The sequence below is a fragment of the Semicossyphus pulcher genome, unplaced genomic scaffold, assembly GCF_022749685.1.
Source record: "Semicossyphus pulcher isolate SPU_LCO1_2020_fin unplaced genomic scaffold, fSemPul1.0.p SCAF_6, whole genome shotgun sequence".
Lineage (NCBI taxonomy): Eukaryota > Metazoa > Chordata > Actinopteri > Labriformes > Labridae > Semicossyphus > Semicossyphus pulcher.
In genome coordinates, this window is record NW_027211737.1 from 6501830 (window position 1) to 6524475 (window position 22646).

General features: G+C 42.9%; 1 protein-coding gene across 1 annotated transcript in view; it reads left to right on the plus strand.

Moving 5' to 3' along the window:
* The first annotated feature begins 3828 nt into the window (after positions 1-3828).
* Positions 3829-22646, plus strand: part of LOC138609986 (metal transporter CNNM4) — a 60716-nt gene continuing 41898 nt past the window's right edge. Inside the window, exon 1 of the mRNA XM_069682678.1 lies at positions 3829-5236. Within this exon, the coding sequence (XP_069538779.1) occupies positions 3829-5236 (1408 nt within the window). The remainder of the gene's footprint in view (positions 5237-22646) is intronic.

Genomic DNA, 22646 nt, shown 5'->3' on the forward strand with positions numbered 1-22646 from the left:
CAGTTTCCTGCAGATGCAGGAGATGAGGAAACTGTGGTTTAAAGTTTTGTTGCTTTGTCTACTCTCAGTTTCTTAGCAGCACCTTATAAACACTGCATTCAAATAAAATCTCATCACAAAGGTTTATCTTTTGTTCTTTGAGTACATGGAATCACCTCCTCACTCCCCGTGGACTCTACATAACTATATTTACGCATCATGAGGAGCCAAGCTGTGAAACCCACTAGAGGCTGCTGCTGTGAGGCTTTCACACGGGATCTCTTTCATGTCTGCACACCATAACACATTTCTATGAGAGAAAAGATTTGCAGTCAGAAATATAAATTCATTGTAAAAGGCACAAACACAAGTTGGGATAAAATAATTTTGCATGAAAATATAATAAAGTGTAGTTTTATTTCTTCGTTTTTTTTATGTGTATAAATAAGGAAACAATATTTTTACAATCTTGAACTTTTATGTTACAAAATGTAAACACTCAAGTCATAGATGTGTACCTCAGTTCAGGACTACAATACAAATGTCCAGCACTGCTTTCTGGTTCAAATAAAGGCTACTGGTGGAGGCTCGTGCTCATGCAGAGTGAAAGATGTTTCCTACTTTAATCCAGCTCATGTATAACGTTGAGAATAAACTATAATATCAAAAAAAAAACATGGCGTGAGCAGTGTTTATCATATTCAAACACTCTCCTTGTGTAGTAATGTTAAACTGTGTTTCCTGCCTCACAAAGACTTTGACTTTAACTTACGTAAAACTCTGAAAGTCATCAGTCATTTACATGTTCACTCTCTGTTCATTTTCATGTTTTGTTCTCACTTTTGCCAAAATATGTATGAATATATGACCTAATGTGGAGCCTCTGAGCTTTATGGGTGTCACACCATATAATGTAATGTATAAAATATGGCTCGTGTATTAAATACACTACGGTGTTTAAGGCCAAAAAAATAACTCAGAAAACAAACGAGGTCAAGGCTTACGTCAGTCAGAACGCTGTGAGAATACTGGAACGAGACACGGGGAGACATGAGGTTTAAATACAAGAGGTAATGAGGAGTGATTAGACACAGCTGTGGAAGAGACAATCACGAGCAGGTGAGCACATGACGGGGGGTGGGGTGGGGGGGTGGGGGAGAGGGACAGGACACAGACCTGAAACAGAGACAAGGGTGAGTGACCTTCAAAATAAAACAGGAAACACGAGACATGACACATGAGGGAACAAAAATGTAACTTAACTAAGGTGCAGATGACAGGAACATGCAGACAACACGTTTAAGTCTAAGTGTTATATTTCTTGTGTCATAGCTATCTTATATTTTGTTGTGCGTTGATCCCAAACTAAATCAGTTACAACTCATAAAAAAACAAATACTAAACTGTCCCTTATGAGAAAACATTAAAATATTCAGTACTGTGCTTTAAACATTAACTTCACTTCAAGCCCTTCCCCTTTACATCTGCACTGTTCTAAAGTGGCCACAGGGTGTCGCCAACATGCAAAAACCCGCATTTTAGTCATCAGAATGAACTTCCTTGTTACTGGAAAAGACTGCAAAATGGGTGAAAAAAAGCAGCAACATTCCCCCACTTCTTTATAGATAATTGTTAGTTTCTAACTCAGTGGGGAAAATAAACATTTATTATCGGTCTTCTTCTTTATGGTCTTCCTCTCCTTCCTCTATCCATCTATCTATCTATCTATCTATCTAGCTATCTATCTCTCTATTCAAAGTTGTTTCAGCAGCTCCTCCTCTGCACTGAGATACTTAATTATACAGGGCTCAGGACAAGGCTCATAAAGTCCCATGTTGTCACCACAGCAGTGTCACATTATAAGAACAGATCATTCTCAGAGCCTTACGAGAGTAAACTTCCAGTGAACACTTGAATTCCTCAACGGGAAGTTGAGTCATGTATTGTGTTTATCAGTGTTGGGAGGTCTTTGTCATGTATCCCCTTCTCAAATGATTCTATTATGTGTAATTCAGGTAGTCTTAAATTTATATCTATATCTCTATCTATCTAGCTAGCTATCTATCTAGCTATCTAGCTCTCTATTCAAAGTTGTTTCAGCAGCTCCTCCTCTGCACTGAGTTACTTCACCACAAGATGGCGCTCTGTCCCCAGTAAACACGTTTGCACACGCTAATGTTTCAAACGGAAGTTAAGGCACTCAAATTAAAATCTCTGCAATCTGACTCCGGATTCTTCGGAGGTTGTTCATCTTTCAATCTTTGCCATTTATAATCTGTTATTTTTAACTTTTCTAAATTATACAGGGCTCAGGACAAGGCTCATAAAGTCCCATGTTGTCACCACAGCAGTGTCACATTATAAGAGCAGATCATTCTCAGAGCCTTACGAGAGTAAACTTCCAGTGAACACTTGAATTCCTCAACGGGAAGTTGAGTCATTTATTGTGTTTATCAGTGTTGGGAGGTCTTTGTCATGTATCCCCTTCTCAAATGTTTCTATTATGTGTAATTCAGGTAGTCTTAAATTTATATCTATATCTCTATCTATCTATCTAGCTAGCTAGCTATCTAGCTATCTATCTATCTCTCTATTCAAAGTTGTTTCAGCAGCTCCTCCTCTGCACTGAGTTACTTCACCACAAGATGGCGCTCTGTCCTAAGTAAACACGTTTGCACACGCTGATGTTTCAAACGGAAGTTAAGGCACTCAAATTAAAATCTCTGCAATCTGACTCCGGATTCTTCGGACGTTGTTCATCTTTCAATCTTTGTCGTTTATAATCTGTTATTTTTAACTTTTCTAAATAATACAGGGCTCAGGACAAGGCTCATAAAGTCCCATGTTGTCACCACAGCAGTGTCACATTATAAGAGCAGATCATTCTCAGAGCCTTACGAGAGTAGACTTCCAGTGAACACTTGAATTCCTCGACGGGAAGTTGAGTCATTTGTTGTGTTTATCAGTGTTGGGAGGTCTTTGTCACGTATCCCCTTCTCAAATGTTTCTATTATGTGTAATTCAGGTAGTCTTAAATGTATATCTATATATATATCTATATCTATCTATCTATCTATCTATATATATATATGTATGTATATATATATACACATATTGCTTTAAATATAGTATATGAACATCAGTAAATCATGTCATCAACTTAGTTGGTATTAAGTCCAATAGCAAACAAGTTTAGCCTACTTATAATTTCCCGTCTTAGTTTTTACTAAGATGTGAACTTAGGAAACCCTCAACAAATATCTGTATCACTTCATACAATCCCTTTAATGCCTTTTATGTTTAAATAAGTTTCCTATTATGCCTGGTGGAATACATTTGTGTTGTATTGTTCAATACGGCCTATATGAACTTGAACAAACGCAATAAAAAAACAAAACAAAAAACAAACAAACATAAAAAGTTTGCGTTTAAATTCAATTGGTCATATTATTATTATTTTTTAAGTGTTTAATTCACGTGAATTCACATTTCACAGCTATCAGAAGTTCAGCTTTTATAAATAAAATATGAAACATTTAAATAATTGAATTAAGTCCTCTCTGTTTCAATGCAAAACTTCAAAATGAATCTTTAAAAATGTAGTCTAAAATGAGTCAGAATTACTGTAAAAGGAATGTCGGTGGGGAAATACATAGTCCACCTTAAAAGAAACAATACCAGTCCATCTTAAAACTTAAAATTTAAGGGGGCTCGGTCAAGTTTGTCGAGTGACGTCTCAGCCGCTGATTGGCTGTATTTCGAGGTATGCGGGGATGCAAATTAGAGGGGTGGGCTCGTGGAAACGAGTAGGTGACGTCAGTTCCCCCATTCGCAAAGAGCGAAACAAACATGGCGATAGACTCGAGTGGACGGAGGTTTACGCTAACTTTATTCTTCTTTTCTTGTATTTTTGCGGGCAGGCAGGCCGAGGCGGCGGCTCCGGAGACAAGAACCCCCCCTCATATACTCGGCTTCAGGCTGGAGAAGAGCGACAAGCCGGCCGAGACCACCGAGAGAGGGGTTATTCAGGTGACCGAGGGCAGCGACACCCTCCTCAGGTTGTACGGGCTCCGCTTGCGCCCGGACAGCTCGAAGATTATCGGCTTCACGGAACTTTACACCAGTGATAAAGAGGATGACGCGTTCGGTGCGATCATTCTCCCCTACAATAGGACTTGTCCCGAAATCACGAAGGATGTAGCAGTTAAGGGGTCCATGGATGTACGGAACCAGAACACCTCCGGGGTGGTCAGCCTCCTGATCAAGCAGCTCCGCAAGAGCGAGGTGGTGAAGGTGTTCGGTTTGTGCGTCCAGGACCCCCAGGACAAGGAGTGGTACCTGCTGGACGACAAAGACGGCAGGCTGAGGGTGTTGGAGGAGAAGAAGTCCCTGCTGCCTATCTGGCTGCAGGTGATCCTCATCTCCTTCCTGCTCGTGCTATCCGGCATGTTCAGCGGGCTCAACCTGGGGCTGATGGCGCTGGACCCGATGGAGCTCCGCATCGTGCAGAGCTGCGGCACCGAAAAGGAGAAGAAGTACGCGCGGAAGATCGAGCCCATCCGCAGGAAAGGGAACTACCTGCTGTGCTCCCTGCTCCTCGGTAACGTCCTGGTGAACACCACCCTCACCATCCTCCTGGACGACCTGATCGGGTCCGGACTGGGCGCTGTGGTCGCCTCCACAGTGGGCATCGTTATTTTCGGGGAGATCGTCCCGCAGGCGCTGTGCTCCCGGCACGGCTTGGCTGTTGGGGCGAACACCATCATGGTCACCAAGTTGTTCATGTTGTTAACTTTCCCTCTGTCGTGGCCCATCAGTAAGCTCCTGGACTGCGTGCTGGGTCAGGAGATCGGCACCGTGTACAACCGGGAGAAGCTGGTGGAGATGCTGAAAGTCACCGAGCCGTACAACGACCTGGTGAAGGAGGAGCTCAACATGATCCAGGGCGCGCTGGAGCTCAGGACCAAAACAGTGGAGGACGTCATGACCCCGATCGGGAACTGCTTCATGATCCACAGCGACGCCGTGCTGGACTTCAACACCATGTCAGAGATCATGGAGAGCGGATACACCAGGATACCTGTGTACGAGGACGAGCGCTCCAACATCGTGGACATCCTGTACGTCAAGGACCTGGCCTTCGTGGACCCGGACGACTGCACCACATTGAAGACCATCACCAAGTTCTACAACCATCCGGTGCACTTTGTGTTCCACGACACCAAGCTGGACTCCATGCTGGAGGAGTTCAAGAAAGGTTAGTGGAAAACTTTTGACACTTAAACCCCCAATAAGTTTTGTCCTCTCCAGGACAGGCAGCAGTTAAATGTTTCAGAAAGTCACGTGGGAGTACTTTACCTCCAAGATTAGAGTACTAACATCTTACTTTGAAATACAGGTTGTTGTAAATTATGATGAATCTGGTTATTTATGACACTGTCAGAGGTTTCGGCTCAACCTGATGCTTATTATCACTTCATTTACACTTTATTATCCCGCCTTTTCCACCTGATTTAGTGAGCAGCCAGACTGTGTTGAAACATATAGAGATTAGAGCAAAGCTTGACCTTTGACCTCTACTTGGAGTAGCCCAAGCAATAATAGAAATTTACTTTGTTTGTACCGCTGAATTTATCCTGTGTGCAACACAGCATATAACCCCCCCGGAAATGTCAGATAACAGATAATACTGCCTGCTTCTACCTACACAGGCTTTATTTTGGTGTTATTGCCGATGCTTTTATATTGAGTCTCAGGATAACAATCCAGAGGAGCTGCACAATCAATCAAAATATGACAGAACCTTGAGGTAAAATGTGACTAAAGAGGATTAAAATGAAGTACTGTTTTGCTAGTTATGGACCCAAACAACCTCGTAGTGTCTCATCGTGAAAATATAGATTGTGCTGCAAAAGGATGATCCAAAATAATCGTGACTGAAATTACAATCCTAAAACCTGTTAAAACAGTCTTAATCTGTTTTTTTCCCCACCACATTGTGCAGCTCTCGTGTCTTGCAGTGAAACAGGCATTACACGTCTGTGTGTGCATCAAGTGTTTTATTAGCAGGCAGCGTACGTCGGCCAGACTCCCTCGTGTTCTGAGTCTTTGATATCAAAGACGTGTTAGTTTTAGATTTCAGGCTGGTGTTTGGCTAGAAGCAGGAAGTATTTTCTGAATCAAGATGCCCTCATTTACTAGTAAAGTGAACCAGGAGCCACTTTTAGGGGTTATAAAAGAGAAAGGAGGTTTATTTATTGCAGTTTAAAGTATGAACGACGTTAAAGAACGTAACTAAAACAGTGTTAACGCGAGGCTTTGTTTCTGGCAACCTCAGTCAGGATTGTCTTTCAGTGATATAACAAACACTTCCCAGTTTTACTTCTCTCTCATGATTTGCTGCTTTTCCTCTTTCAACACACATGCGCACACATCAACGAATGTGCACACTCCCTCTCTCAGGAGGACATGAACACACTGACGCCATCCCCCGCAGGGATATATTTTTCCTTTCTCAGGCATCTTGTCTCAAGGTCACAGACAGTAGACTCTCACACACACACACACACACACACACACACTCTTGGCTGTTTATATCTCAGCACAGTGAGGAAGGAGTGATCTCCTTTCTGTCTCTGTTGCAGCATCACTCTCCGACTGTAAGACGTAGTAATGAAGCTAAACTTTCACTGAACTTTGCTGGCAGGCTCGGCTCCATGTGTGTGCCAGCATGTCAGTGACATTGTGCGCCGTCACTTTGCTCTGATTTCAGGTCAGCTGCTGTAGATTGTGTTTGGAGTAGCTGTAGCGGTTGTTGTGTTGGTGCTGTGTGACATTTGGCCAAGAAATGGCTCTGCGGCTCATCGCAGAAGGCTCGGCTGGAGAGGTGGGAGGAGGGTTTGGCTACAAGCTGCAGTGCCTACACAAACACACACACACACACACACGCGCACAAACACACCCACTACATTGGCTCAGAGATTGGCAGAGAGATTTACTGTAAGTAGTTGTCCGAATGCACAGTGTATAAAGCGTTCAGTTTTGTTGTTACTGCAGTGGAGAAAGGCCTCAGTGCCTCTCTCAGATATTCAAAGGAAATAACAATAAACATCCATCCGTCCATTATCTATACCGCTCAGCCTGTGTGGAGCCTATCCCTGCTGTCATTGGGCGAGAGGCGGGGTTACACCTGGATTGATCGACAGTCAATCACAGGGCTGACACATAGAGACAGACAACCTTTCATGCTCACATTCACACCTACGCCACTTAACCTAACGAGCACGTCTTTTCACTGTGGGAGGAAGCTGAAGTACCCAAAGGGGCCGCACGCATGCACGGGGAGAACGTGCAAACTCCACGCAGAAAGGCCCGCTTTGTCCGAACCGCTGTGAGGCGACAGCGCTCACCACTGCACCACTGTGCAGCCCTAATAATGAACATTTTCACAAAAAAAGTGAGATTATAATGAAAATGAAAACAATATTGCTTTGTCAACAGAAGCCTGTAATTACTGTGATTTCCTCGGTTGGCTCCGGTTGTAACTCTTGATTTTCCTGGCTGACGGTCGCTTTCCTTTTCAGACTGTTTGCTTCATCTGAGCGTCGAGTTTGTTTCTTCTTCTTTGGATTTTCACTTATTGTTGAAGTTGTATCTGTAGTCATCCATCTTTTCTTTGTTTGTTCAGCCATAGTAGATTACTGTTTACTCGCAACACTTGCAGAGACTGGAAAAGCAGCCGCTTAGCTCCGCCTACCCTCTCTGGCAGACCAACCACTGCTGGCTGATGGAAAACGCGTCACTAACTGGGTGCCGCTTGGGATTCTTCACAACAGTCACCACAGACACCCAGTCTGTGATACTGCAAATGCAAAGGCTTTCACCTGCGTGCCATCGGCTCAATCACCATTGTGTTACCTCATTCGGCGATAGATTTAACTTAACAGACATTTATTTTAATGAAAATCTTTGAGATTATCACTTTAAAAATCTAATTTAATTTGCAGTTGAGCTTGGGTTAATACAGAGGTGAAACCATAGTTATATCCCGAGCTGCTGTTGTTCATAGCACCCCAGGAATGTTTCTTTATCCCCAGGTAAAATGTCAGCACGGCGGCCTGCTCCGGCCTTAACATAAGAAAGAGGTTGTTTAACAAGAATCTGTCTCCTCAGTTGTCTGGAAGTTTTTTAGCTTCTCCACGTCCGACCTGGAGCTAAATCTGTCTGTTGTAAAGTTTGTCTTAAATGATGTCACTAATGGATTTCGAGGTTGAATACTGCAGGAAAAGTCTCAGAGGGTATCTTCTGCCATCCGACAGGTCTCGCTCTGTTGCAATGTCAATATATTAAGTTAGAAATTACAGACTGATGTGCAACTATGAGACATTTTGAAACTTCTCTGTTGACTGCATAGCAGAGCCGATCTTATCTGTTTCCTGCCTTTCATCTGCTGTTTGCTCATCAAGTGGTAGATTTTCACCTGGCACACACACGGGGAGTGATCATTCCTTTCGTTTCTAATTAACCTAAAAAAAATGGCTGCTTTTACAAATAATTTAAGGACAAGAACATCCACAAGAAATGAAACACATAGATATAGACAAGACATCTTTTACCACGTCTTTATCCCCGCTGTGGTCATGATGGTGTTGTATGGCTCAGGCCCCCTGCCTCCTCTCTGAGCCGACTCCCCGCTTACATCTCAAGTTCCTCTCTCCGCAGCTTGGCATCCGTTTCCACTGCGACGGCATCCAGCAGTGTGTGTACACAGGTTCCTTTAGGTCACGCCACATAATCAGATCGAGATTTAAACCCTTTACTTGCTGTGAATTGTGACATTTTATCCTTCAGTGCCTGTGAGTGTGACCTTTAAGATGGACTCAGAAGTGACCTTATTAGAAGAGATGAAATTTTAATGACACGCTGACTGTCGTCGCAGGAAATAGCAGCAGACATCAAAGCAATAAAGAAGGAGACTTTTCTTGGTGTGTGCCTTTTAAAAAGAGGGTGTGAATAATAAAAAACATTGGTGCAAGCTGTCGAGCACACATAGATTTAATAACATTTCTAATATTATATCCCTAGCAAGAGTTTTGTGCCTCCTCTGGGATCATTTAAAGGTTTAAATTCATGCACGCTGGACATCAATCAAGTGTAATTTAGAAAACACACAAACACAAATGAAGCATGAATCCACAGGAGGCACACCGCGCTCTGTCAACACACTGTCCCATTAAGAAGTGTGTGTGTTATATTAGCCTACATGTTAGCCTCAGGGACTCTGCTTAGCTTTAATAACACAAGCATAGCATTAAAGAGAATCTTCCCTTTGTGTCTTTGTGTTTTTATTTCTTCTTTGAAAGTGATGATAAAGACAGTGCAGAACCAAACACACTTCTGCTGTAGTGAAAGAAAGACAACAAGCGTCATTTTATTGTGTAATTGTGTTCCTATCTTAGATAAAGCTGAAAAGATAACTTGATTTATTGTGAGTTAATTGACAGAAAATCAATTCCAACTATGTTTATAATCCTTGTTGGCCTCTTGAAGCACAAATGGACAGACTTCACAGCAAGTAGCTTTTTTTAAATCGTAATATTTCTTGTTTTTTTTGCTCCTCTCTGATGTTAAGCCACATATCTTTGTGTTTTGAACAGCTGGGCTTTAAGCACAGCTGCGGGGGTGTCCCCTAAAAGTCAACGATTCAAATCATCAGTCTGGAAGATCCCGAGTTGACTCACCTTTTTTCAGTTAATTCTGGGGCAGCTGTGGCTCAGTGGTTGGTCGTCTCTCATTCAGAAGGTTGGGGGTTTGATCCCTGCTGACTGCTACAGTCACATGTCGCAATGTCCTTGGGCAAGACGATACAGTCTCGGCACGTGTCTCGTCATGCCTTGCTGATATCTCTAAATGCACGAAAGAATGCCACCTTCAGCTCAACCTATCCAAGACTGAGCTCCTCGTCATCGCAGCCAGTCCCTCAATACAACACCAGATCAATACCAAGCTTGGACAAACCGAACTCATACCCACTAAGTCTGCCCAGAACCTGGGTGTCATAACTGACGACCGGCTAACCTTTAAGGTTCACGCGGCCTCGATTGCTCTGTCATGTCGATTTGCCCTGTACAACATCAGGAAGATCAGACCCTACCTTCCAGAGCATGCAACACAACTGCTGGTACAGACTCTCACAGATATCACGCATTGATTACTGCAACTTCCTACTGGCAGAGCTTCCTGCATGCACATTCAAACCTCTGCAGATGATCCAGAACGCAGCAGTGCGACTGGTCTTCAACCAACCCAAAACGGCACACGTCACTCCACTGCTCATATCCCTCCACTGGCTCCGATAATGTGAGTGTGAATGGGTGAATGTGACGTGGAGTGTAAAAGCGCTTTGAGTGGTCGCAAGACTAGAAAAGCCCTGTAGAAGTAGAGTCCATTTACCATTTGCAGTGTTGTGTTGTAGCTCTATAAAGCCCCTTTTCACATATGCACTCCCGACAGTCTGCCCCTGAAGTTTTCCAGAGTTTCCCTTTCACACATGTTGGAAGAGGGGGGGTCTCATGAGGCAGGACATGGCATAAAAAGCATGCTGCAGATCCCAAATCTCTTCATCTCTCCAGTTTGCAGACATCTATACTGTTGTCGTCTTGTAAACCATCCTTCTTCTTCAACCTCGGATGTTTTTATTCAACCCGTTATGTGTCGCTCTTCTGTCTTCGCACCGGTCGCATGATATAAGCGTCATTACTTCGCCCACTCGCTCGCGGTGAATGTTTCTGACTATTACCTGCAGAGTTCACACATCGACCCCGACTTCTTGCAGACATTTTACTGGGAGGCTGCCAGGAAAAAGTCTGCATAAAGTCGGGTGAAAAAGCGGGAAACTTTGAGTGCAGTGCATGCGTGAAAGCCTCTACATGAACCCACGGTGTTGTTTTTACCGGGAGCTGAATCATCCACAGAGCTCTCCTCTCCAAACAAAATGTGGCAGGTAATTGACTGAATTAGACAAAAAAGACCCAGTGATTCAACACCGAAAAATACACCAAAAGAAAAAAAGGTTCACCTTTAAAACCAGTGTTTCTTAGACGCTCTTTGGCTGGAGACGGGGGTGCGAGCCGAGCTGCAACTAACTTTAGCTCAGATTCTTTCTCTGATAACTTAACATCAAGATGTCCGGTGACTAAGACCCTTCATGTGCTTTATTACATAGTTAAAAACCACAGTGAGGCGACATCAAACACCTAGACAGTATTTGCTCTGTTGATGGAGAAAACTATTGATAGACTCATGCTGAAGAAAACCATGTTAACTTGTAGCCCTAGTGGAACACACAGCCGACCTATTCTGATCCGTCTAACTGTATTGTTTTGGATGTGGGTCCGTCGGCAGGTCTGGACTTTCAGACTAAACACTGGTTGAACTTTAAACACGTCGAGCCTCTCAGGAAATGAACCAGCTTGTGTTTTGTTTGTGGTTGTCAGGAGCGTCTGCATTGTCTGCTCTTTATCACAGTTTGGGCACTTATCTGTCCACTCCACCCGGCGCTAAGGCACGTTGTGTGTGCTACTGTTAAATGACTGTTTGTCTGTTAGGTAGCAGTATACCACAAAGACCGTAATACACTGGTAGAATTTAATGGACCAGTAAGTGCTTTGATTTTTTAAAAAGCCGTTCAATGTTAACCTCTCAGATTCCATGTCCAGGTGAAGTACAGTGAGTCTCACAGCCATTCTATCGCTCATGTGATGGCGGTTTTTGCAGTTTTTTCTGGCATGTTGTTGACCAAATTTTCAGTTAATTGAATAAAAAAACTCAAAGAATAAGTGGAAAACTCTCACAGTTTCCAGCACTGTATTTGTGGAACTGGAAGTTAAACGGCATCGTCCCTATCAAATAAAATAAGTTCAACTTCAACGTAAGCTCCTTTAGCCGGATGCAGGTGACTTCTGGCAGGCCTTCCTGCATGCACATTCAGACCTCTGCAGATGATCCAGAATGCAGCAGCGCGACTGCTCTTCAATCAACCCAAAACAGCACATATCACTCCACTGCTAGTATCCCTCCGCTGGCTCCCAGTCGCCGCTCGCATCAAATTCTAAACCCTGTTGCTCGCTTACAAAACAGCAACAAAAACGGTTCCTGCCTACCTGAACGCCCTCAGCCAGCTCTGCCAATGAAAGGCGCCTGGTACTCCCATCACAACACGGCCCTAAGTCTCTAACTACACTCTTCTCCTCAGTAGTCCCCAGGTGGTGGAACGAGGTACCAAACTCCATTCGGCCCGCAGAGTCCCTTTCACCTTTAAGAAGAAGCTAAAGACCCAGCTCTTTATGAACACCTCTGACCTTAATGATATTGATGCTATTGATGATGATGACATTGAGGATGTAGTTTATGCTAATTAGGATATTCATGATGATGATGATATTGATCTTGTTGATGTTGTTGATGATGATAATAATCTGCTTCTTTACACCCTATACACTGCCTGTTGGCACCAGTGTCTGATCCCACTTGAAGCTGTTTGTTGGCTCTTACTGACTTTGTTCCCTCCTGTCTTGTTCGTTGCTTGTGTTGTATTAACTCTCAGATGTACGTCGCTTTGGATAAAAGCGTCTGCTAAATGAAATTGTAACAAATTGTAAGAAGCTGCCGGCTGAACATCTCAAAAATAACACGAGAGATTTCAGGTTTGGTAGCTTTCAAGGGGCCATATCTTTTAAATGGATATTCTCATATTTTGCAGTTTCACATGTTTGGGTGTTTATTGTTCACAGTGAAAAAGTAAAAAACGCCTAATTCAGTGTTTTTCCAGAACGACATTTTTAAAAAGGTCTCCTCTGAAATGGGCCGTTCAGAACAGCTGCAGGTTTCTACGTAGAACCTTGCTTTGGCTGAAATCGACCAATCGTCATTCACCTCAGACGGCCTTCTTGCACGAGCTTGTAGTCAAGTCGTGTCAAGATTTCAACTTACCATTCTGATACCTCCTGGTGATTCTGGCTTGTACAAAGGCTGAATAACCGACCCAAGGGCAGCCATGTTTGCCACAACTTTGTAGTGACAGTGCAGCGTGGCCGCTCCCCCATGTTGGATCGCACACGTGTGTGAGGGGCTACGCGGTCACTCCAAATGCTGTCAGCCAATCGTGGCTAAGTTCTGACCTTTGAATGGCCAAACAGCTTGTTCGTTTCAGGAGGAAGGAGAGGCTCCGAAATATAATTAAAGTATACAATTGACAAACGAAACAAACTTTACCGACGTGATTCAACTAACTGCATAGCTAAAATATGTCCACTTTAAAGTTTAATGAAGCCATCTCTGTATTTTGTCAAACTGCCATGACAAAAGGAAGAGACATACACGTAGTTGTAAGGAGAAGAAAAATGACAACAGAACACAGAAACTAAGAAATGAAAGGAGCCATCAGTGCATCAGAAGTGTTGGTGGGCGGATGTGTGAAAGTGTAGTTGTTGTCTTTGTTAAATAAAGCTAACGAAACACAAGGAAACAGACAGAGAGAGAGACACTGTCTGATGCTCATTCTACGTTCTGGATACGCTGTCCAGGTGCATCCAGATGCACTCATACAGGCTCCGCCCACCAGGCAGCACCTGAAGGGAGACACAAACCACCAGCAGCAGGTCGAGCTGCTCACAGCTCTGTCATGTGTTCTGACGGACTGACCTCAGTGACCTTTGGACCCTGCCACACACATTAAACACACTGCTCCCTGCTCGTAGACACACATCTTAATCCTGCCTGAACCTAATCTCTACCTTTAACCCCACCCGAACTTTACACCACAAGAGTCTTTAAGAAGCTGTTTCTGCTCCTTTTTTTTAAGCACTAAAGAAAGTTTCACAACGCTGAGTGGAAGATTACCCAATCTCAGCCTGACAATGTCCCAGAGCAGACCTGAATCTCCACTCCTCCTTTTGTGTAGTGGGTGTGTCTCTTTTACACTCTACCCTCCATGTTGACCTCCAATTACCCTGTGTTTCCTGCGACCTGTGCTTCTCCTTCTGTTTCTCTTGGTGTGTCTGTGTAGGAGGGAGCAGTTTCTATCACGCTTAAGGTGGTTAAATATAAATTTCTCTTATTGGAGCAAGAAAAACTAAGCAGTTGTTATTGTTCATGTTAGCGGTGGAGGGATGGCAGTAAAGTGTAAACAAGGGAGAACCCGTAAAACGAGAATGTTCCGGATAATTTAACAATCTGTAAATGTTTTAAAAATCCCTCCTGAATAATTCACGAGCTGTTCTCTGTGAATGAGTCTGAAGCAGGAAATAGGACGTCACATTTTGTTTCAGGAGTTAAACTACTTCCCATTTGCTCATTGATTCATTATTTTTGTGTATCTGCCAAGTTTTTAAACAAAATCAATATCAGCTTTCTTCTGCGTACCTGGCCTCCTTGTTAAAATTCTTGCTCTCCTCTATCACATGACATTTTGAATCAGTGAACCATAAAAGGCAACGCAGAGTCGAATTTCTCTCAGTTTTGATCCCTCACTGTCGGATAAATGACACACATTTAGATTTTAAAGCTTAAAAGGGAATTTGTCTGTCCTTTTGTTGATGAATATTTCATAATTCTTGCATCCACGACACATTGTTTAGCATTTAGGTCAAAAAGACACGAGTGTGTTGGACATAAACAGAGGTGGAGACGTGCAGAAAAAGATGTGGTATCTGTCTTTTCAACATCAGCCTTACTAGGCAGGAGGTGCCTAAAAGAAACACAATCATGTGTGAAATTTAAACCTGGCTTAAAGAAGGAAAATGATGGGATTATATTTCACTGCGATTGAACCAATTAAACTTGATTGATTGATTTAAAGTATGTTTAATTGCTATCAGAGGCCAAAACATTTTTCTCATGCTGATTTGACCTTAAGCTGAAGTTGAAAAGAAAAACAGAAGCACGACAGAAAAGTTACAGCAACAAGCTCCTTCATCTCTCCAGTCTTTGCAGTTGTCGTCTTGTAAACGATCCTTCTTCAACCTCGGATGTTTTTAATCCTCCCTTTATGTGTTGCTCTTCTAGTTTTGCCCCGGTCGTGTGATATAAACATCATCTTCCTTGCTGTGAATGTTCTTGACTGTTACCTGCTGCACTCGTACATCGGCTCGGCTCACCTCGACTTCTTGCTCACATTTTACGAGGAGGCTGGAAGGAAAAAGTCTGCATGAAGTCAGGGTGAAGCCCTCGGCTGTCCCAGTTGGACAATGTCGGGAAATTTTCAAGAGTTGACTGGAGTTAATAAAGGGGAGAAGGATTGTAATGTGGCTCTTGGTAGAGATAAATCTTCATCATGCAGCGGTGATGAATGGTTCCCTTTGTCACTGCGAAGCAAGTTAGCCCCTGAAGTGCTATTTCCCTTTCTGGTACATTTTGTGTTTGATGTTTCAGGTAATAAAGGGAAAGAAGAAGGATTGGTATGGGCACATTTTAGTGCAGAACAAGGTTTATAAGTTTGGGCGACAAATAAGATGCAGACTCGTCCTCTTTAGGCAAAGGTCAGTTTCTCCACCCAGTCAATTCCAGTCACGATCCAGTCGTCCTTTCGTAGTGGGTTAGTCTGCAGCCACGTATGTGTGACGGCTTCTTGCTCGCAACTAAAAGAAAAGTATAAATGTATTCACCCTGTGCAACAGGGTCACCTGGGACTTTGTTTATGTATAATGTGACAGTGATGGTTGAAAGGTTCGCAAAACCAGCTGCTGCTTTGTGAAACTTTTTAAATACCTACAGACAAACTGACCAGCTCTCAAACACATTCTCTGCTGCCGGCATCTTTCTGCAGGTAGCTCTGTGTCTGTGTGTGTGTGTGTCTGTGTGTGTCTGTGTGTGTGTGTGTCTGTGTGTGTGTGTGTGTGTGTGTGTGTGTGTGTCTGTGTGTGTGTCTGTGTGTGTGTGTGTGTGTGTGTGTGTGTGTGTGTGTGTGTGTGTGTGTGTGTGTGTGTGTGTGTGTGTCAACGAATATTTGACTTTCTATTTTTAAGAGACAAACCCTCAGGTGTTCTGCTGAGTCACAGAGAGTAAACACACACACACACACACACACACACACACACACACGCACACACACACACACACACACAGACACACACACTCACTCACGCTCTTGTCAGCTGACCTCCCTGTCCGTAGTGCTCTGATTTCATGTGAGGAAAATAAAACCTGCATGATTGATTCAGGTCTGCGTTTCATGCTCACTGTTATGTATGAGTGCTTAGAAACACTCTCACTCCTCTGCTGCACAGACGGATCACTCTTTAATCGCTTTAACAGGTTCAGAACCAGCTGAGAAAATATATTCTTACACTGTCTGTTGCTATTTTTAGGCTGTAAAGCACATTTTTGTCTTCTTTCAGCACATTTATCTTGAAAAAGTTTTGCATAGTTTGAGTCAAATAGTGAAAATTTGATTTGTAGTAAAAATTGTCAGTTAGATTGTTGGATTGTTCCACCAACTTGTTGTAGTTGTAGATTTTGTGCGCTTTTGAAATTTACATTCAGTTTTCAACTTTGGTAACAGTAGCTGACAAAATATTCTTGGAATCAGAATCAAAGTTTATTGCCATACATATTTACACATACAAGGGATTTGATTTGGTGTTTTGGTGCAGAACAGTCATAACAGAGCTGGAATAAAGATAAGTAAAAGACTTGAATAGAACAAGATAGAAAATAGGCAATAAGAATAAAAATATTAAAAGCTATACGTATAATACAAATTATGTTAAACAGGTGTGATTAAAAAACTGTACAGATGTGCAGGATATTCAAGCATGGTAATAATTCTCCGTCTCTCTCTCTCTCTGTAGGGCGCCCAGGTAGCTCACACGGCTCAGTGTGTACCATTTAAGGCTTAAGCTGGAGATATACTTGCTTTTAACTACACATTAACGTGAGCATGATAGCTGCCCCGCCTTCCCTACGTCTGTTGGTAGGCCGGCTGTGCACGTCGTCAAAAACGCTACGCAATATGCAGTATGCACATGAACAGTAGGGGCAGTGTAGAGGCAGAGGGGATGTGACGGGGTCAACACAGCAGCAGGGACAACAACGGCAGAAAGTTTTTAAGAAGAGCTGATACACTAAATCTGTAATGATCCACATCTGTATGATGTGTTACTGCCACTGCACAGCGACAAACATGCCTGTCAAAGTAGCTGGAGACAGATGAGGTCCATTTTAGAAGTCGACGTGGAAACCTGTAAAACTAAATAAAACAAGTCTGAGACCGTTACGTTTGTGCAAGAAGGAGTTTGTTCTGTACACTGAACACACAAAACCTGACTCTTTTTCTGCTGCGATCTCAGACTGAACATAACCAGTAACAAGTAACCTCCTCCAGTGTCGCCATGCTTGTGGTTTACATCCCGCACATATGGTTGTTGCAAACAGCCTGAGCTCTCTGGTGCGCCCTCTAGAGGTATCCTCCAGTAACACGTGTAGTGCATAGACAAGTATGTGAACAATTACGTTCATGACGCGGACGGTTGTGTACGCAAGCGCAACGTTAAAAAGCAAGTATATCTGCGGATTTAATCCTTATAGCAGTGGCCAAGGTTCGATGCCAACCCAAGCTCCTGCTGCATGTCTTCCTTTATTCCTTTCAAGCCTCAGCTGTCACCAACCAATCATAAAAAAAATCACTATATAATGCTGCTACTTGACCCAACTTTCAGCTAACTGTATGCCTCACCGTGTGGAAGACACTGGGATCATTCTTATGTGTGAGTGGACATCAGGCTTTCCTTACATTGTACAACCAAATGTAACAACTTAGCAGATACGACAAGTAGCTGCAGAACTTGTTGGCTTAGCAAGCGTGAAATTTCTCCAAGTGCTGACATTTAAGCTCCCTTCATGCCGGCGAGGTAACCCCCTCCGTCTGCCTTGGAAAAGAATGGCCGCCCTGTAAGCTATTACCACATGTCCACGCCGTGCAGGTAGACGTTAACATTGAATTAAATTGAATAGATTGGCCCCAGCGTCCAATACCCAATCCAGCTCTTTGAGACGGTATCAGATCGGTGCATCACTAATCAGGTTTTGCAGCCTTAGATCTACTTTAGTTATCTTTTTAACCTATGTGGGTCGGGCACTTGGTATAAATGATATAAAAAATTAAAGTCAGTCACTCATTGAGTCTTGTTTATTTGCTGGATGGACTATAAACTTGGACCTGGACTACGTAACCCCTCATCAGGACTCGTGCAATCAGCAGCTGGAAATCAGAAGGCTTCTTATCAGCCGCCTGCTGCTTTACTCTCTTTTCCTGTCCTGCTGTTGTAGCTCGGAGTGCTGACGGTGCAGCTGCAGTCCTCTCAGCTTCTACTTAGCGTGTATGTTGTGTGTGCGTGTGTCACATCAACACTTCCAGACTGTGTGCCATAATGATATCAGTCAGCAAGAAGAAAGAGCAGCTCAGCAGAAGTGACTCGATGCTTCAGACACGAGCGCACGTCGCTGTCCTGTCTTTGAGTTTGAACTTCTTCTACACATCACACGACATAACACAGGGCTGAATATAAACTTAGCAGCACTCCACTGTTAAACACTATTTTGAATTTGCAGATCAGGCTGCAAGCATCTTAGGTTAAGATCATTTTGTCTAATGGGCAGCAGGGCTGAGTATCATGAAAGTGTTGGACCCAGATGTCAGTTTTTTTCTGCTTCGGCTGCAACTATTGATTATTTTCAAACAATTTTCCGATTGTAATCGATTCTCATTTGAATGACCCAATATCGACTCATAAATCCTGAGAGCAATCTTTAAAAATGTGTAAAAACGTGTCTGATCACTCACATTTCTGAGCGCTCCTGAACGCAGCACGACTCAGCGCGTCCCCTCGAAACACGGCAGTGAGGGAGACATGCCCGGACTTGTTTACTGCAGCTACTACGGAGACATCAGTGATCGCTGACTGACTCTTTTTATCGTGTGTGCGTCCATGAATATGTGAGTTAGTTTTGCACTGATGTTTATGTTACACTCTCTTAGTGTTGGCTTTGGCCGCGAGTGTATTTCCGGCATGTTGTTATACAGAATGCCTTTCCCTGTAACTCTTGTGTGGCTTTGTTCTTTTCCATTACATGATGTCTCGCCCAGTTCGTTTAATCAAAACCATGAGCCAGATGTTCAGACTAAAAATCTGAACTGGAAAAAAAGTTTCATAACATTGTTAATATTGTGTTGACTGCTGTGTGTTGGTCATGTTAAAAGTACATGATGTGGGCGTTAATTCTTAAACATTAAACATTTTGATAATGCACCAGGTTAGAGGAGCACTGATATTGTAACTTAAATACCCCTAACACACGTCGATAGCAAATCGAATCGAATTGAGAAGTCCATATTGATACCCAGCCCTGCTCGTTCATTGGTGATTCTAAAATTGCCCGTAGGTGTGAAAGGTTGTCTGTCTCTGTGTGTCAGCCCTGTGATTGACTGGGCGTATCCCACCTCTCGTCCAATGACAACTGGGATAGGCTCCAGCACAGGATTAGCAGTGTAGATAATGGATGGATGGATTATAGTACAGATTTTTTATCAGGACTCATCCAGTAATAGTTAAGTCTATAAAACGTGTGACGTCACAAAGTGCAGCGTGTAGAAAAAACAGTGTGAAACCTGTCGTTCGCAGCAGCCTGCAGACTGAGCTGAGAAGCCTGGGGATTACTCCAACATACTTTGACCTACAGATTTGAAACTTCACCCACGTTTAGTCTGAACATCCAACATTGTAACATTACATACGTCTTGAAACAACAGAATACCCCGTCTTTAAAAACTCGGACCATAAGGTTTATATGTGATTTTCTCACTGATGCTCATTAGCATCACATCCACCATACATAGCTTAAAACTTCACCTCAGCCTAAGCTTCTTTACATGCCCTCTCTCCCTGAGGATCAGAGTAAATCTCCCTGCATGGAACTCCAGTTTTACCTGGAAAAACAAGTTATGAGGGCTTGACCTGTCCCGCACAACACGCCTTTGTGTGTTTGCACTGTATTTTGGTAAGTTTGTGTGTGTATGAGACGAGTGCACACCCGCATAATTCCAGCCGTGCATTTTTGCTTCATCCCCTCACAGCGGTCATGTTTTGCAGCCGGTGGCCGCGGTCAGTGCTGCTGATTTGTGGCCGTCCGGCTGTGTTTTGCGCGTGGGCGGTATGCGTGTGGCATTCCTTTCCCATACAGGCTCATCGCGCTCCCCCTCGTCCTTTTGTCGCCGATGTTTCGTGTCAACAAACAGCCCGGCTCGCAAGGCTGGTGACGAGAGAGCCAGAGGGCAGAGAAACAGGACTGGAAGGTCAACTGACCTGCTGGGAATATCTCTGTGTGTGTGCATGTGTGCAAAGATTTGACACACAGATTTAGTTAAATTAATGATGAAACGAAGCTGAGAAAAGGAAAACAAATCTTCACATATTAAAAGATGAAGCGGACGAGAAACACAAACAAGGTTGTGTGAGATGAAATCCCACTACAGAGCCCTGACAACTCATGTGTGGAAAGGTGTCCATTTAGCTGGTTGGTGTATTGTTCAGTCAAGAAAAGAGAAGCTGCAGCCTGGAGCTCAGCAGCGTTTACCGTTTGAGACAAAGGTCAACGTGTTTCTCGGTTCCTGTTTTGACAATTCATTCTTCTCTCTCTGCTCTCATGAAATTTACTGGGTCCTAGTTTGGAGTAAATCAGCAGTTGATCTATATTTCTAAGCGTACACTCCCTGCAATGATCTTAAGACATACTGACAAATAATAAACACATATACAAAAGAACATTCCCTGATTATAAGAGTTAGCAGAAGCTCTTCCTGTGTTTTCCCAGTGTTTTTGTGGAGGGATTCAGTTTACAGAAAATTTACCAGCAAGAATTTTGACAATTGTCTAACTAAATATGTTCCTTTTTTCAATCAAGAAGGCACGCATTTCTTGGTTTAAGCCCCTAATAGTCATGATTTGAGGTCTATCTTTGTCTTATATGATGGCAATTAGAGTATTTTTGAGTTTTTCCATCTCTTCATAAACCAAATGATCAACTAACTACTAAATGACTAACTTGCTTACAACCCTAGATTGACTGAAAGATGGATTCGATGACAAGTCACATACATCAACTAGAAGAACCAGCAGTCGGTGTTGCATATGTAAGGGATAATCTGTAGTGAGCAGGTATTATTGCAGAAGGAACCTCGACAGGGTGAAATCTTTGACACAAAATATTGATTCGGAAATGATGTTATTAATTTAAAAATGATTATATTTCTGTTTTCTGTTTAAAATTAGACCGTTACACTCACAGTGAGAGGTGCGTCCATTGCAACAGTTATCTCTAAGCTAGCTGTTTTCACTCACATTAAATGGAAACATTTCCACTGATGGTGAAGTAAGACACGGTAAATGGGACGGCAGGAATCAGCGCAGCACCTGATTAAAGTTTTCTGTCTCGTCTCTGTTAGAGTCTGTCGACATTTTCTTTTCCATTCACTGTCTTTAAACACTGCCGTATCCCGTACTGTGTTCTGTTTAATGTTTACTCCATGTGCCGTCTTCAGTTTCGTAGATCTCTCTTTAGTAGCTTCAGTTTTTGTGTATTTTAACCTTTATTGCTTTCTCTCCGCTCTCTTTTCTGTTTTTCCCTCTATAAACAGACCGATGTGAAATTAACCGGACTTCTTTTGGGGGATTGATATGATTTTAGTTAGTCCTCTGGATTGTGTGATTAGAGCTGCATCCCTAGCAACAGTCTGTTCTTTAAAGCAACGGTCCGTTATCGAGGAATAACAGACATCGGAGTGCCGTAATTAACCAATCAGAATCAAGTATTTAACACAGCCGTGTAATAATAGCGTTTATTTTATTTGTACAACACTAGTTAAACAAAGGGCTTTACATAAACATTTAAAACCTAATGAAATACACGGAATGCTTGAATAAAACAGGAAGCACGAGGAATAAAAGGGAAACGACTTACAACAATGCACGACCACAATGTGCAGGGGAAACAATGTAATTCACCTGAGGAGATTTATTGTCTGAAATAACCTACATTTTGTCAGCTTGTAGTGTAAAACATTTTGGACATTTTATGTATTAATGCTGTTGTCTGTAGCTGTAGGACTTTTATTGGCTCTAAAATTGACCTCAAGTCAAGTTTCATGTCAAATTCAAAGCTGGAAAACACAAATATAAACAAAAAACTTGGTGGAGAACAGTTAGTAAAATGTTAGTTCACTAAAGAGGGTTCAAAACAATAAACCCTGTGACCTTTTTTACGGACGTCAGCGATGGATAGTCCAAACATCTGCAGCGGCCATCACTGTAACCTCAGTATAAAGCACGAACAATTAGGGTTGGATTTGTACCCCCAGATTCTCAGAGAGATGATTGACAGCTGTTTGTATTTGTGTGTGTATTTGAGCCTGATGAACATGCTGCTCTGACGACCACACACACATCTGGCCTGGAGGTACAGGAGCAGGGTGACTGTGGGTTTTCTAATTGTAGACTCAGCTGATAGAGGTCAGACACTGCACGCATGAGGCGGCCTGAGCTTGGCTGGACTTCCTTGTACTGTGTGTGTGTGTGTGTGTGTGTGTGTGTGTGTGTGTGTGTGCGTGTGTTTGCGTG